At 37.7% G+C, this 13251-nt stretch overlaps 1 protein-coding gene across 3 annotated transcripts in view; it reads left to right on the top strand.

Moving 5' to 3' along the window:
* Positions 1-13251, top strand: part of DNAH7 (dynein axonemal heavy chain 7) — a 258907-nt gene that overhangs the window by 65856 nt on the left and 179800 nt on the right. For all 3 annotated transcript variants that reach the window (XM_070458472.1, XM_070458471.1, XM_070458473.1), the window contains 5 exons: positions 1093-1171; positions 6051-6275; positions 8724-8870; positions 10538-11223; positions 13065-13251. In XM_070458472.1, the coding sequence (XP_070314573.1) occupies positions 1093-1171; positions 6051-6275; positions 8724-8870; positions 10538-11223; positions 13065-13251 (1324 nt within the window). The remainder of the gene's footprint in view (positions 1-1092; positions 1172-6050; positions 6276-8723; positions 8871-10537; positions 11224-13064) is intronic.

The raw sequence follows: 13251 nt of genomic DNA, 5'->3' as shown, positions 1-13251 counted from the left end.
TCATCTTAAAGTACCTTTTCCTCTGAAAGTGTAGAATAGCAAATATGTCTTTTACTTATAACATTTCATGCTGAGTGAAATATTTAATTTCACTGCTGTTTCCCTGCCTCTTAGCTGCCCCTAGAGCTCATGCCAGTTCTCCTTTTTCCCTTTTTCTCCTAAGTATGCCTCTCACCAGACTCACAGGGAACACACCAGGACTGTTACAGGAACCGTTAGATTCAAATACCCTCAACTCCTTGCTCTCATGTGTTTCAACTCACCTCTGCACGGACCCCTTCCCTTCTGGCTCCCCACATTCTCACAGGGCAAGAGTCTGGCAACCAGTCAGTGTTCTTGTCTCCACCCATAAGCTAAGCCTCACTGCCTCCCATCTCTCTGGACCTGTGTTTTTGAGTTGTCCCCTCTGTGTCTCATCTTAAATCTCTTGTTCACTTTTTGATTCTGCCTCTGAAATTTGCCAGCATGTTCAAAACCCTCTTCCATTCTCCATCCTCCACTTCAGCTCAACACCATCACCATCCATTCCGTCTCTTTCACCTCAGCTAATCTTCTTGAATAAATTTCTATGCGTTATCTCAACTTTCTTAACCTCTCACAACTCTTTTTTTTTTAAATTTCATGGTAAGTTCATTATTTGTATTGCCCACAACTCAAGTCAGTAGGAAATATTTGCATGCTACCAGAAGTTTCTGAGCACACCAGCCCATTTTAACTGTGCTTTCCAAGTCGGCCACTTTTTGTGCCATCTCAACTAAATCTCTGGTAGCATCCTTGAAACTCTAGGTTGGAAGTGATTGTTCATAGTCTTGTCTTTCATACTGGAATGTGGACTGTCTGAGAACCATTACTACATCTTCCTCGTTTCTGTATCTCTGTCACTTAATACAGTAGTTAGGAACATGATGAATGATCATTAAAAGTGTATTGAATGAATAAGTGAGCACAAATTTGTTTTTAATTAATTAGATGTCATATATGTAAGATAATCAAACTTTATTTATCATGTAATGGAATTTTAAAATAGTATATATGAATATATTTAGGAATAAAATTTATTTATATAAATGGCTTTTGTCTGTTTTTTTTCAGATTATGTGAGGAATTTGAGAAGATATCTGAAAAAGCTCTTAGCACACCTCCAAATACAGCAGAACTAATGGAAATGAAGGTATTGTTTATAAGCTCTGTATAGTCATATGTGTATGAGTAAATTGTTTTGCTTACTTTTCCCAGTTTTTTATAATTATTGACATGATAATATAGTAACAAATCACTCCAAAAGTTAAAACAGAGGCTTAAAATTGTAAGTTACAGACATACACTCTCTCTCTGTTTCTCTCTCTCTGAAGCTTGGTGATGCAGGCTGGATACTCCTAGATGGTTCTGACTTAGTCAGATTGACTTTCTCAGTTGGATTGACCATTATCCTTGTCTTCAGTGACTTTCTTCTGCTCCACTTTCCTCTCAAACCTCAGCAGTCTCATCTGCGTGTTTTCACGGGATGATAGAGACAGAAAAGCAAGCCCAGTTGCACGTATGGTTTTTAAGTTTGACTTGTGTCAGAATAGCGAGTAGCCTATTGACCAAAGCAAGTCACATGGCCACAGAGTCTGTGAGAGGACACTCTAAGATTAGATAGTGGAAGAGGTGAGATATTGGAGTTACTAATGCAGTCGTCTGTCTACGAGGATCTTTTTGAGAGCACTATTAATAATCATTACTATGTTAACAGGCATAAATCAGGGCTGTCTTGGGAAACCTGAGATATGTGGTCATCCTTCATTTTTTAAACCAATGAATGTTTAATCCTTAAGTAATGTTTTCCTTTATTTTCTATAGGCTATCTTTTATTCTATCATATATTAAACATTTCTGTGGTAGTTTGCTGAAAAATATTTTGAGCTTAGGACTTATGGTACTGAAAATATTAGATAAGTCTCCTATGCTTGAGGTCTGCCTAACGGTGAATAAAATAATATAAGACACCTGGCTAATCATCTTTTATTTTGTTCCTTTTCCATTTGTATAACATGAAGCTTTTATAGGAGCTTTTTTCCCCTTTTTCTAGCAATCACAAGATACAAAATAGAACCTTGTGTTTCTAGATTTTAAAATATTTAAGCAAACCCAGCAAAATGTGTAAAATCATTCAGAAGTTTGTATAGGTAAGAAATTACAAAAGGAGTTCAGATGATTATGGACATTAATCACTTGAAAATGTTGTTAAAATCATTAGAACCAATTTTTCTATACAGCCTCTCTATATATTTCCTCTATTTCCTTTTCAAGTATTCAAACTTGGATTGGGGCTCTTGGCACCTGAATGTATATGTGTGTATCAAATACAAACATACCTAGGGTATTTGTTTTAGAATCTTTTATATTTTATGTTAGTTGTTGTAAAAGTGATATTTTAATATGAATGATTTTAAAGGTAGCTAGAGAGTTCCGTAGCTGGAAATTCCTTTGAAAAATAATGAATATTGAGCATGAAGAGTGTTATTTATTTACCCCCCTAGCTATCACTGGAATTATATAGGAACTTGGAGTTATTTGGTGTGAATTTCTCTTTATAGCAACATTTAACAGAATTAGCAAATAGGACATCACTACTTGATGTTATATTTCTGTATCTTGAAAAAGTTTGTTTCTGTAAGGTCATAAACATCTCATTTTACTCAATACAGAACTCAGTCATTTTTTATCAGTAAAAGGAAATAAAAATCCAGTTGTTTGACTGCTTAGAAAGCTGATTAACCAAATTGCAAAAATGCATTTTCAATTAGACCTTTATTTGGATTTGCAACAAAAAAAACAACCTAATTAGAATGACATATGAAAGATTTCAAGACAGTGTCTTTTTTTTTTAACTGAAGGATAATTGCTTTACAGTATTGTGCTGATTTCTAAAATATCAGCACGAATCAGCCATAGATTTTCCCATGTCCCCTCCCACCTCCCTCCCTACCCCACCCCTCTAGGTTGTTACCCAGCCCCAGCTTGAGTTCCCTGAGTCACGCAGCAAATTACCATTGGCCATCTATTTTACATGTGACAATGTATGTTTCCATGTTACTCTCTTTTTTCCTGTTTATTTATAAAAGTGAAAAATAATATGGAATTGTGTGAAATAAAAGTTCCTCTTTTCCATAATTTCTTTCTTTGTGGGTAATGGTTCTCTCCAATTGTGTGTGTGTGTGTGTATGTGTGTGTGTAGATAGATAGCAGAGACTGACAAAAAGGAAGAGCGAGAGCTGGTTATAAGAAATTTAAAAGAACTTTAAAAGCATTAAAAAAAAGGTACTTACTTCCTGGACAGGGAGATATGGGGTATAACACAGGGAAAATAAACACAGGTTAGGATAAGTAATTGCCAGTTTTCTCATTTTTCTGTAGGGTAGCAAGTTTCCTTCACCATTTATATTTTTAAGGTATATGCATAACTTAATGCTTCAAGAGAACTTTGAGAGAACCACATGTATATATGTACATACACATGGGTACTTCCGTGTGCATGCACATGCGTGCACACGCACACACACAAACACACACCCCTATATCTGCTTTTGCAAAAATACAATCATTACTCCTATAAATTATTTTATTCACTTAATGGTGTACCTTCTCTGTACTTCTACTAAGTAAATAGTCCTCTTAGTTTCTTCCAAAATCAATAGCCAATTACTTCAGTACAATATATTAAATGATTTGTCATTTCACTCCTGATTTGAAATGCCTCTTTTTCAACAGTAAATTTTCATACATATTTGAATCTGTTTCTGAGCTCTATTCTTGTCCATTCTCTACTTCTAAAGCCAGAATAGGAACTGTTTAAATAACTGCATTTATACAGTGCATTTTGCTGTTTAGCAGAGCTAGTCTCTATCATTTCACTTTTTTATGATTATCTTTGCCTTCTCGAGTATTTAGGCTTCCCTGGTGGCTCAGAGGGTAAAGCGTCTGCCTGCAATGTGGGAGACCCAGGTTCGATCCCTGGGTCGGGAAGATCCCCTGGAGAAGGAAATGGCAACCACTCCAGTATTCCTGCCTGGAGAATCCCATGGATGGAGGAGCCTGGTAGGCCACAGTCTACATGGTCACAAAGAGTTGGACATGACTAAGCGACTTCACTTTCTTTCTTTTTCAAGTATTTACTCTTGAGTACTTTCAGAGACTTAGAATCATATCAAATTTAGTTTCTTTTAATACCCTTGCAATTTTGATTGAAATTGCATAGACTTTCTATACTGGAGGAGAAACTGTTAGTCACTCAGTTGTGTCTGACTCTTTGCTACCCCATGGACTGTAGCTCCCCAGGCTCCCCCGTCTGTCCATGGAATTCTCCAGACAAGAATACTGGAGTGGGTTGCTATTTCCTTCTCCTGAGGAATGGCTTCCTTCATAGCTCAGTTGGTAAAGGATCCACCTGCAATGCAGAAGACCCCAGTTCAATTCCTGGGTTGGGAATATCCCCTGGAGAAGGGATGGGTTACCCACTCCAGTATTCTTGGCCTCCCTTGTGGCTCAACTGGTAAAGAATTTTAAATAGTAAAGTAACATGTTAAATAAAACTAATTATTATTTTTGAGTTTTAAAATCTGTTCTGTTTTGGGGGGGGGTATAAACTAGAATTCTGCCAAGCTGTTGCTTATATATACTATCTTGTAACATGCTTTCTTGAGATATTTTTGTGTTTAAGAGATGAAGATTCTTAACAGATGTGATGCTGGGGACTGTGAAAGTGAAAGTTACTCAGTCGTGTCTGACTCTTTGCGACCCTGGACTATATAGTCCATGGAATTCTCCAGGCCAGAATACTGGAGAGGGTAGCCTTTCCCTTTTCCAGGGATCTTCCCAACACAGGAATTGAACCCAGGTTTCCCGCATTGCAGGTGGATTCTTTACCAGCTGAGCCACAGGGGAAGTCCACTGGGAACTGTAAAGAGAATCCGGCTGCAATGCGGGAAAACTGGGTTCAGTCCCTGGGTTGGGAAGATCCCCTGGAGAAGGGAGAGGCTACCCACCCCAGTATTTTATCCTGGAGAATTCCATGGACTGTAACTAGGGGGTCACAAAGAGTCAGACACAGCTGAGCAACTTTCACTTTCTCCAGAGGATCTTTCCAACAAAGGGATCAAACCCAGGTCTCCTGCATTGCAGGCAGATTCTTTACTGTCTGAGCCACCATTTACATCTTTATAATATTATGTCTTAATATGTATTTCTATATTTATTTGGTACTTTAAAAATGTCCCTCAGTAAAGTACTGTAGTCTTCCTCATAGGTTTAGCACATTCCCTGTTAAGTTTGTCTACAGTTATATTTTAGTTTTCTGCTCAGCTGTGTCTGACTCTTTGTGACCCCATGGACTGTAGCCCACCAGGCTTCCCTGTTCATGGGATTCTCCAGGCAAGAATACTGGAGTGGGTTGCCAAGTACTCCTCCACAGGATCTTCCCAATCCAGGGATCGAACCCAAGTCTCCTGCATTGCAGGCAGATTCTTTACTGTCTGAGTCACCAGGAAAACCCATATTTTAGTTTTTATAACTAAAGTCTTGCCGCACTTGTGTCCGATGCAGATTTGCAATTTTACATTTGTTAACGATGGTTATTTGACTGTCTCCTCCACTAAACTTTAAGCTCTCTGAGGGCAAAGCCCATGTCTGTTTTTTGTCACACTGAATTGCCAGCACTTGGCACAATATCAGGCATACAGTAGGTGCCACAAAATGCTATTCTGAAAGAATTAATGGTATCACTCAGCATCTGCTTCTTATGATCCAGAGAACTATAGCGCTTCTTGGCTTTCCAGTGCTTTTGGTCTGTTGTTTAGTGTTTCTGTCCCCCGCCCCGCCCCGCCCCGCTCCTACTGAAAATCAGTAAGGTTTTCAGGAGGCATGAAAAGCAGACTCTGCTGCAGTCCCCTATTTAAACCAAAAGTCTGTCCTTCTAACAAGTCTGTACAATTTATGCAGTGTATTTCCACAGGCTATTTTTTGACATGAGCTGTTCCTTAAAATGCCATCTGTAATTTTTTTCCCCTCAGGCTTATATTCAGAAAGTAGAGACAGTTGATATGGTTGAACTGGGACAAAGACTGGTGGATTCTAAAAACTGCCTCACCTTCCTCATTGAGTGTACCAACTTTTCCCCAGCTGACATTAGACTAAATAATAATGTCTTCCAGTGGTATGGAAGAATGGAAGAAATTTTTGATGAACATAGGAAAATCATTAAGGATAAAACAGAACAATATCAAGAAGGTCTTAAGGTAGGCATCGTGGATATTTTAAATTATTTTCATTTTCTGGAAATATTTAGCTTCCTACATAGCACTGTCAGCTCCTCTATTTCGCAGTTCAGATATCTTAGCTCTCTCTCCCCATTAATCTTAGTATAAGATGGTACACATATTGGGTGTATGTGGCATCATTTCTTGATTTTTCGAGGGAGTAAACTTTTTAATACATTGTCCACAAATGACCTTTAATAAAAATGTCATTTTACACAGTTTGCAGTACTCTCTTGAGTTTACTTTCGTTAAGGCCAAAGCTCCCTTGGTGAGGTATGCCTTCACACTGTGTAATCGCCAGCTTGCCTAAATACTCCACCATCCACCAACTCTAATGTTCGGTAATTTGAACCTTTTGTGTGCGTCCTACAAACAAGATGGTTTGTGATTCCCCCTGTCTGTCCAGCCTCATCTCCTACGTCTTCCCACTCCTTGCTCTTGTCTCTTCGGTAACCCTGAGCAGCTTCTGGTGCCTGCTCTCCGGTACCTCTCATCTCCTGCCCACACTCTCCGTTTCTTCTTTTTTTTAACGTTTATCCATCACTTGCTTGCGCTGGGTCCTCGTTGCCACACAGGCTTCTCTCTAGTCGCCGTGCACAAGCTCCTCGCTGTGGTGGCCTCCTGCTGCAGCGCACAGACGCCGCGATGCCCTGGCTTTGGCCGTTGTGCACACGGGCTCTGGACCACAGGCTCAGTAGCTATGGCACGTGGGCTGAGTCGCCCTGTAGCATGTGGGAGCTCCCCAGTCAGGGATCGAACCCGTGACTTCTGCACTCGCAGGCAGATGCTCATCCCGCTGGTCACCGGGTCACCCTCTCCGTTTCATCTGGAGTGCCCACCGTCCCCCACACATGCCTGTCTGTCCTCACAGTCATTGGCTGCCAGGGAAGCTGCTCCTCTGCTCCCGTGATAGTTCTCACACACCTCCATGGGGCTGATCACGTTATTATTTTCAGGTGTTCTCCCCATTAGTTGGTCACCTCTTTGATAGCAGGACTTTTTTTTTTTTTTTTTACATTTTCTCTATTTTTTTTAACCCTACTGGCTAGCACAGTGCCTGGCGCACAGAAATGCCGTGAGCATCTCATAGCTGTGATCTGAGTAAATGACACCGTATTTTCAGTCTCATTTTGCAGATGAAGAGATTTGGGTTCCCAGCGAAGGTGAGCAGACTTTTTTCAAGTCAGTCAGTAGAGCTGCTCTTTGACAGCCAGCCTGGCCGCTGTCTGCCACACTAGAGCAGATACAATTAATTGACAGAATATGTTTGGAGCATAAATTAGACTTAAAAATTTCTTAATCCTTCATTTTAAACTGTAAGTGTATATTTAAGTATTTCTTTCTGTTTTACATTTAGGCCATTTCACAATTTTTTAAAACCTGTAGAAAATATCATGTATATTAGATGCTTATGCTACATACAATATAATAGATTCTTAGGAAATCACTGGGTGACCCAGAATTATCTATACTTCATGGTAATGTATACCATTCTATAAATTATAGTTCATGTTAATGAATTTTTCTTCTCATTTTCCTTCTCTCACTGGGCCAGAGCAATAAATTGCCCAGGAAACTAAAGAGGACAGAAATCAACCTAGATAATCTATGAAATATAAAATTATTTTTAATAACCTAGATTTGAGTTTTGACTGTTTTATTAAGAGCTGTTTAAGAACCATTTAATTTGGAATGTCTTTCCAATGACAATTTTGTAAGAAACCTCTCATTAAAAAAAACACACACATTTGTTTTATACTAGAAGGGTTTAGTTTTTAGGCTTTTAAATCTGTATATATTTTTCTTTATTTCCTGTGAAGTGAACTCATGGGATAAGAAAATAAACTCAGAATGCTTTGTTTTAGCATTACTAATTGAATCTGAATATTAGAATGCAAATAAATTCACTTTTTTCCAGTTGGTAACAGTGCTGCAGTTACCTCTATAGGTCTTTAAAAAATGGGAATTCTCTCAGTCCCATACTTGATTATCATGAGATTTTTTTCAAGTGAATATATATTTCATTAGCATACTAAAGAATACCATTGTTTATCACCCTCATACATTTTATTAGTTAGAATTTCTTACATTGATGATAGAGGGGTAAACTTTCTCTGATTTGTGAGTTATAGGAATCTTAACCCATTAGTTTTCAATCCAGACTTAAAAATTCTACATGTTTTGGATCCCAGTCATCTTCACGTCCCTGAGATTCTCCAGGCAAGAACACTGAAGTGGGTTGCCATTTTCTTCTCCAATGCACGAAAGTGAAAAGTGAAAGTGACTTAGCAGCAGCGTCCCTTTCTTTATATTTTGCCAGTGATGAAATGTAATAATTCTGATAACCCTTACAAATTCCAAAACTTTCTCTTGATGCTTAGGGGTTTTTACTCTTAAAAATAGTAACAAAAAATTGTTTTTTATTAGTTACGGTGTGAACGGTTTGTAGAGGAATTGGAAAGTTATGCTAAACAGTCAGAAGAATTTTACTCATTTGGAGATCTTCAGGATGTACAACGGTACCTGAAAAAGGCTCAGACACTGAATGGAAAGTTGGATTTAGCAGCAGACAAGGTATAATTTAAAAATTCTTAGTAGGATGAACTAGTTCAACAGAAAGAGCATTTGACTTTGTATTGGGTATTCACCTTTAAGAAATGGATTCAAAGAGTTTAACAACATTTAATTAGAGATTAACATATATGGCAAAAATAGATCTTATAGACGTGCTTCAGGGAGGAGCAGCGTTGCTGTTTTCTGTTGGTAGTGATAACATTTTAGGGGCCTTCCTCTTTTATTTTAAAGATAGAGTTGTATGTCCATCTGCTTTTTAAGTTTTATTTTATGTCACTTGATCATTTACATTATGGGATAGCACCTGGTTACTGTTTAGATTTCCCACCTTCATGGAAGCCAGCTTAGATTTCAAGGCTGTGTTTTAGTGGTCCATTGTTTTTTCCCATCAAGTCAACTTTGTTTTTGCAATACCACTATCTCAGAAACCAGTGTTCTCACTAGAAGCAGAGTGGGGAAAAGCCATACTCTTTGCCATGTAAGATGTTTGAAATTTTTAATTATATTTTTTATAAAAAGGGGAAATAGAAAAACGGGCGTCTGTTGTGGTTCAGTGGTAAAGAACCTGTCTGCCAATGCAGGAGAGGTGGGTTCAATCCCTGAGTTGGGAAGACCCCCTGCAGCAGGAAATGGCAAGCCATTCCAGTATTCTCTCCTGGGAAATCCCATGGGCAGAGAGGCCTGGCGGGCTACAGCCCATGGGGTTGCAAAAGAGTCAGACACGACTTAGCAACTGAACAACAACAACGAAATATGAAAACAGACCATATTATGATTCTCTAACGTTCCTAATATATTGCAAGGTTTTGATATTTTAGTTAAGGTAATTAGAGTTTATAATAATCTCAGATGTGTAAATACATGTTGAGAAAAGAGAAATTGTAGTTTTTTAAAAATTGATGCCACTGAAATTTTTAGTAACCTGTATAATTTGCATATCTAGCTCACTCTTTTCAATTCAGTAGATTACTCCTGATATACCCCCCACATCCTTACAACTTCACTGCTTTACTAAGAGGAAATTAATGCTTTCTTTGCATCTCTTATCCTACTTACCTTTAAGACCCAGCTCCAGTTGCAACTTCTCTACAGGAGCATCTATGATTGTGCTATTTCAGAAGGCTCTCTTGTCTTTGAGTGATAGCATTTTTAAAAATATACTATTCAATTTATATTAAATGGCTACTGTTTTAAGGCCTTTCTTCTGTTGCTTATTTAATAAGTAACTGGTATTTAACTCCTCAACTGGATTACTAACTCCTTGGAATTGGTACTTTGCAATATACTTTTTTTCTATTTTCCATAGTACCTAACACAATACCATGTGTTTAAAAGTATTTAAATTCTTATTAATTAATACAAGAAGCTATATCCTCAGTATATCTGGATGGGCAGAGACTTCTTTATATGTACAAATTTACTATTTTAACTAACTTAAGAAGACATTGTTCTCTGGAAACGGTAATAAAAAAGAAATAGGAACAGCAAAAAGGAACAAATAAAATACATAGGAAAAAGAGATGATTATTTTCCAGGTATGGCCTAATTTAAGTTTACCTTCAGCATTTGATGAGAGATTTTGGGGGGTCACATTGGGTATATTTTTAAAACTTAATTTTGAATATCATTCCCTTTCAGAATAGTGTGTTTAATACTTGTCTTTCCAGATTGAGCAGTTTAATGCTGAAGAAGAGGCATTTGGTTGGCTACCATCAATATATCCTCAGCGTAAAAAAATCCAAGATGGTTTGAACCCTTATCTCCGTCTCTATGAAACTGCTGTAGAATTTAGCACCAAATATAGAGCATGGACAGAAGGACCATATAACAAGGTGAATCCAGACCAAGTGGAAACAGACGTTGGAAATTACTGGAGAGGACTCTATAAGCTGGAGAAAACCTTTCACGATTCTCCCAGTGCATTGGCAATGACCAAAAAAGTAAGAGCAAAGGTGGAAGATTTCAAGCAGCACATTCCTCTCATTCAAGTGATTTGCAATCCTGGTTTGCGCCCCAGGCACTGGGAGGCCATGTCCAACATCGTTGGTTACCCGCTGCAGCCAACGGATGATTCCACTGTCTTCTCTTTCTTAGATATGAATCTGGAGCCATATTTAGATAGGTTTGAGGGTATTAGTGAAGCAGCTAGCAAAGAATATTCTCTTGAAAAGGCCATGGAGAAGATGATTAATGAATGGGATGCAATGGAATTTGTCATTCTTCCTTATAGAGAAACTGGGACATCTATTTTGTCATCAGTTGATGAAATTCAAATGTTGTTGGATGACCACATTATTAAGACACAAACTATGCGAGGATCTCCCTTCATTAAGCCTTATGAAAAGCAAATGAGGTAACGTGATATTTCTATGACAGTGTTTATAGTATGTTATCAAAATTATCACTCATATATAATATACAGTTCTTTTTGAAAATTGAGTCTGCACTTTATAGTTAATATTTTAAATAATACATTGGAAGGAATATTAACTTTTATTTCTTTTAGAAGAGTCTTGATACTTTTGCTATCATCTATAGTCAGAGCAAAGGTAGTAGACAGTGTCCAGATATTCTTTTTTATTTCCCACAGTCCGATCTTATATATTAGATGCTCAAAAATAATCTTGTGCCTATGAACATAGTTTATAGAACATACAAACAATAAATTGAAGATATTATGTATTTTTCCAAATACATAATTAGACTAATTAGTTTGTTGTGATGACCCTTATCCTGTCAATTTTTTTCAGTTTTTGTAATCTGTATTAAGCAGTTTAGATTTTACCTTAAAAAAGAGTAAATTCAAATCAGACTGCCATCTTCATTGTGAATTTACATGGCAAGGGAAAGCTATCTGCTTGGAAATATCACCCTCTGGTTATGAGTATATTACCCTAAACCTGAGCTTGCCCAGCTATTGGTGTTGGCTCAGTCTCTGATTGCTCTGCCTCCTGCCCAGCTTGCTCCAATGTGCTCATCAAGAGTAATTTTTGAACTTCTCTGAAAGTGGCACATCTAGATTCTATTTTTAAGAATTATGCATGAGCTCATTAGCTAGTGAGAAAATTTCTGCATTAGCAGGGATTAGATAGAGAGAGGGGGAAGAGCACCAGGAGGAAGCAGAGGCATTCATTTCCTTGTGTGAAAGACAAATTTGTTGATGAACATGGAAAGGAAAGGCATTTTTAAAAGACATTTTAAAATGCGTGGTGACTTTTTGAACTCCTACATACATTTCTTGGTGTTTACAATCTAAAATTATAGATCACCACTTATAAATGATGAGTAACATGTTAATCTACACATAAAGCCATCCCATATGTAAATTTTGTTGCCTTTAACCAATTATTCTTCTTTATGGCTATGTTATCTTATAGCATAGTGATTGCAACTGTCAAGCGTCTGGCTCTTTTGTTCATTAGCTTGATGCTTACCTCTATATACCTTAATATCCCTACTCGTAAATAAATATTACATTCTGGACCCTATCTCTGAAGGTTGTTGTGAGGATAGAGCAAATACAGACGAAGACCTTAGAAGTGTGATTGTAAAATTGTTAGTTTATGCTGTAATTATAATATTTATTCTTAAGGAAATTTAGTCATTTTTTTCTCTCTGTATTTATATAAATGAACCAATAATTCATTTTAATTAAAAAATGCCACACTAATATATGGAGTCACAAAGAGTCAGACACGACTTAGCAACTGAACAGAACAGAATATACTTATGATTGTGTAGGTTTTTCTTTAAATGCCTGTTATATCTGATCAATTGGAATGTTTTCTCTTGGAAAGACAGCCATTATGGGTCCAAATTTAAAAAAAAAAATGAAAAAACAAAATGTTAAATGAATCTTGGATGTAATTACCTTTCCTAAGAAGAAGTTCAGAGTGCCTTTGATTGAGAATACCATTACTATCTCCAAAATCTCATTCTCAACTCATACTCTTTGGCATGGAATTGGACTGCAGAAAGGATTTATTGAGATGACATGTATAGAAACCAACCCGTTTGTAGAGAGGTGCATCTGTATTAGCATAAGTGTTGATGCTAGTGATTTATCTTTGATTGTCGGTGGATGAATGGAAACTGGCAAAACGACATTGCATGCTCTGTAGGTGGTCTGGTTGTGAATTGTACCGTGGGAATCGTCTCCTGACTCTGTTGACAAGCACCGTGTCTGCCCCACAGGGACTGGGAGGGCAGGCTGCTGCTGCTTCAGGAGATCCTAGACGAGTGGCTCAAGGTCCAAGCCACGTGGCTGTATCTGGAGCCCATTTTCAGCTCTCCAGACATTATGTCTCAGATGCCTGAGGAAGGGAGGCGATTCTCAACTGTGGACAAAACGTGGAGAGACATAATGAAAACTGTCCTACAG

Source organism: Odocoileus virginianus, chromosome 30 (genome assembly GCF_023699985.2).
Source record: "Odocoileus virginianus isolate 20LAN1187 ecotype Illinois chromosome 30, Ovbor_1.2, whole genome shotgun sequence".
Taxonomy (NCBI): domain Eukaryota; kingdom Metazoa; phylum Chordata; class Mammalia; order Artiodactyla; family Cervidae; genus Odocoileus; species Odocoileus virginianus.
The sequence above is the reverse complement of the archived record's forward strand: the minus strand, read 5'-3'. Positions and strand labels throughout refer to the sequence as shown.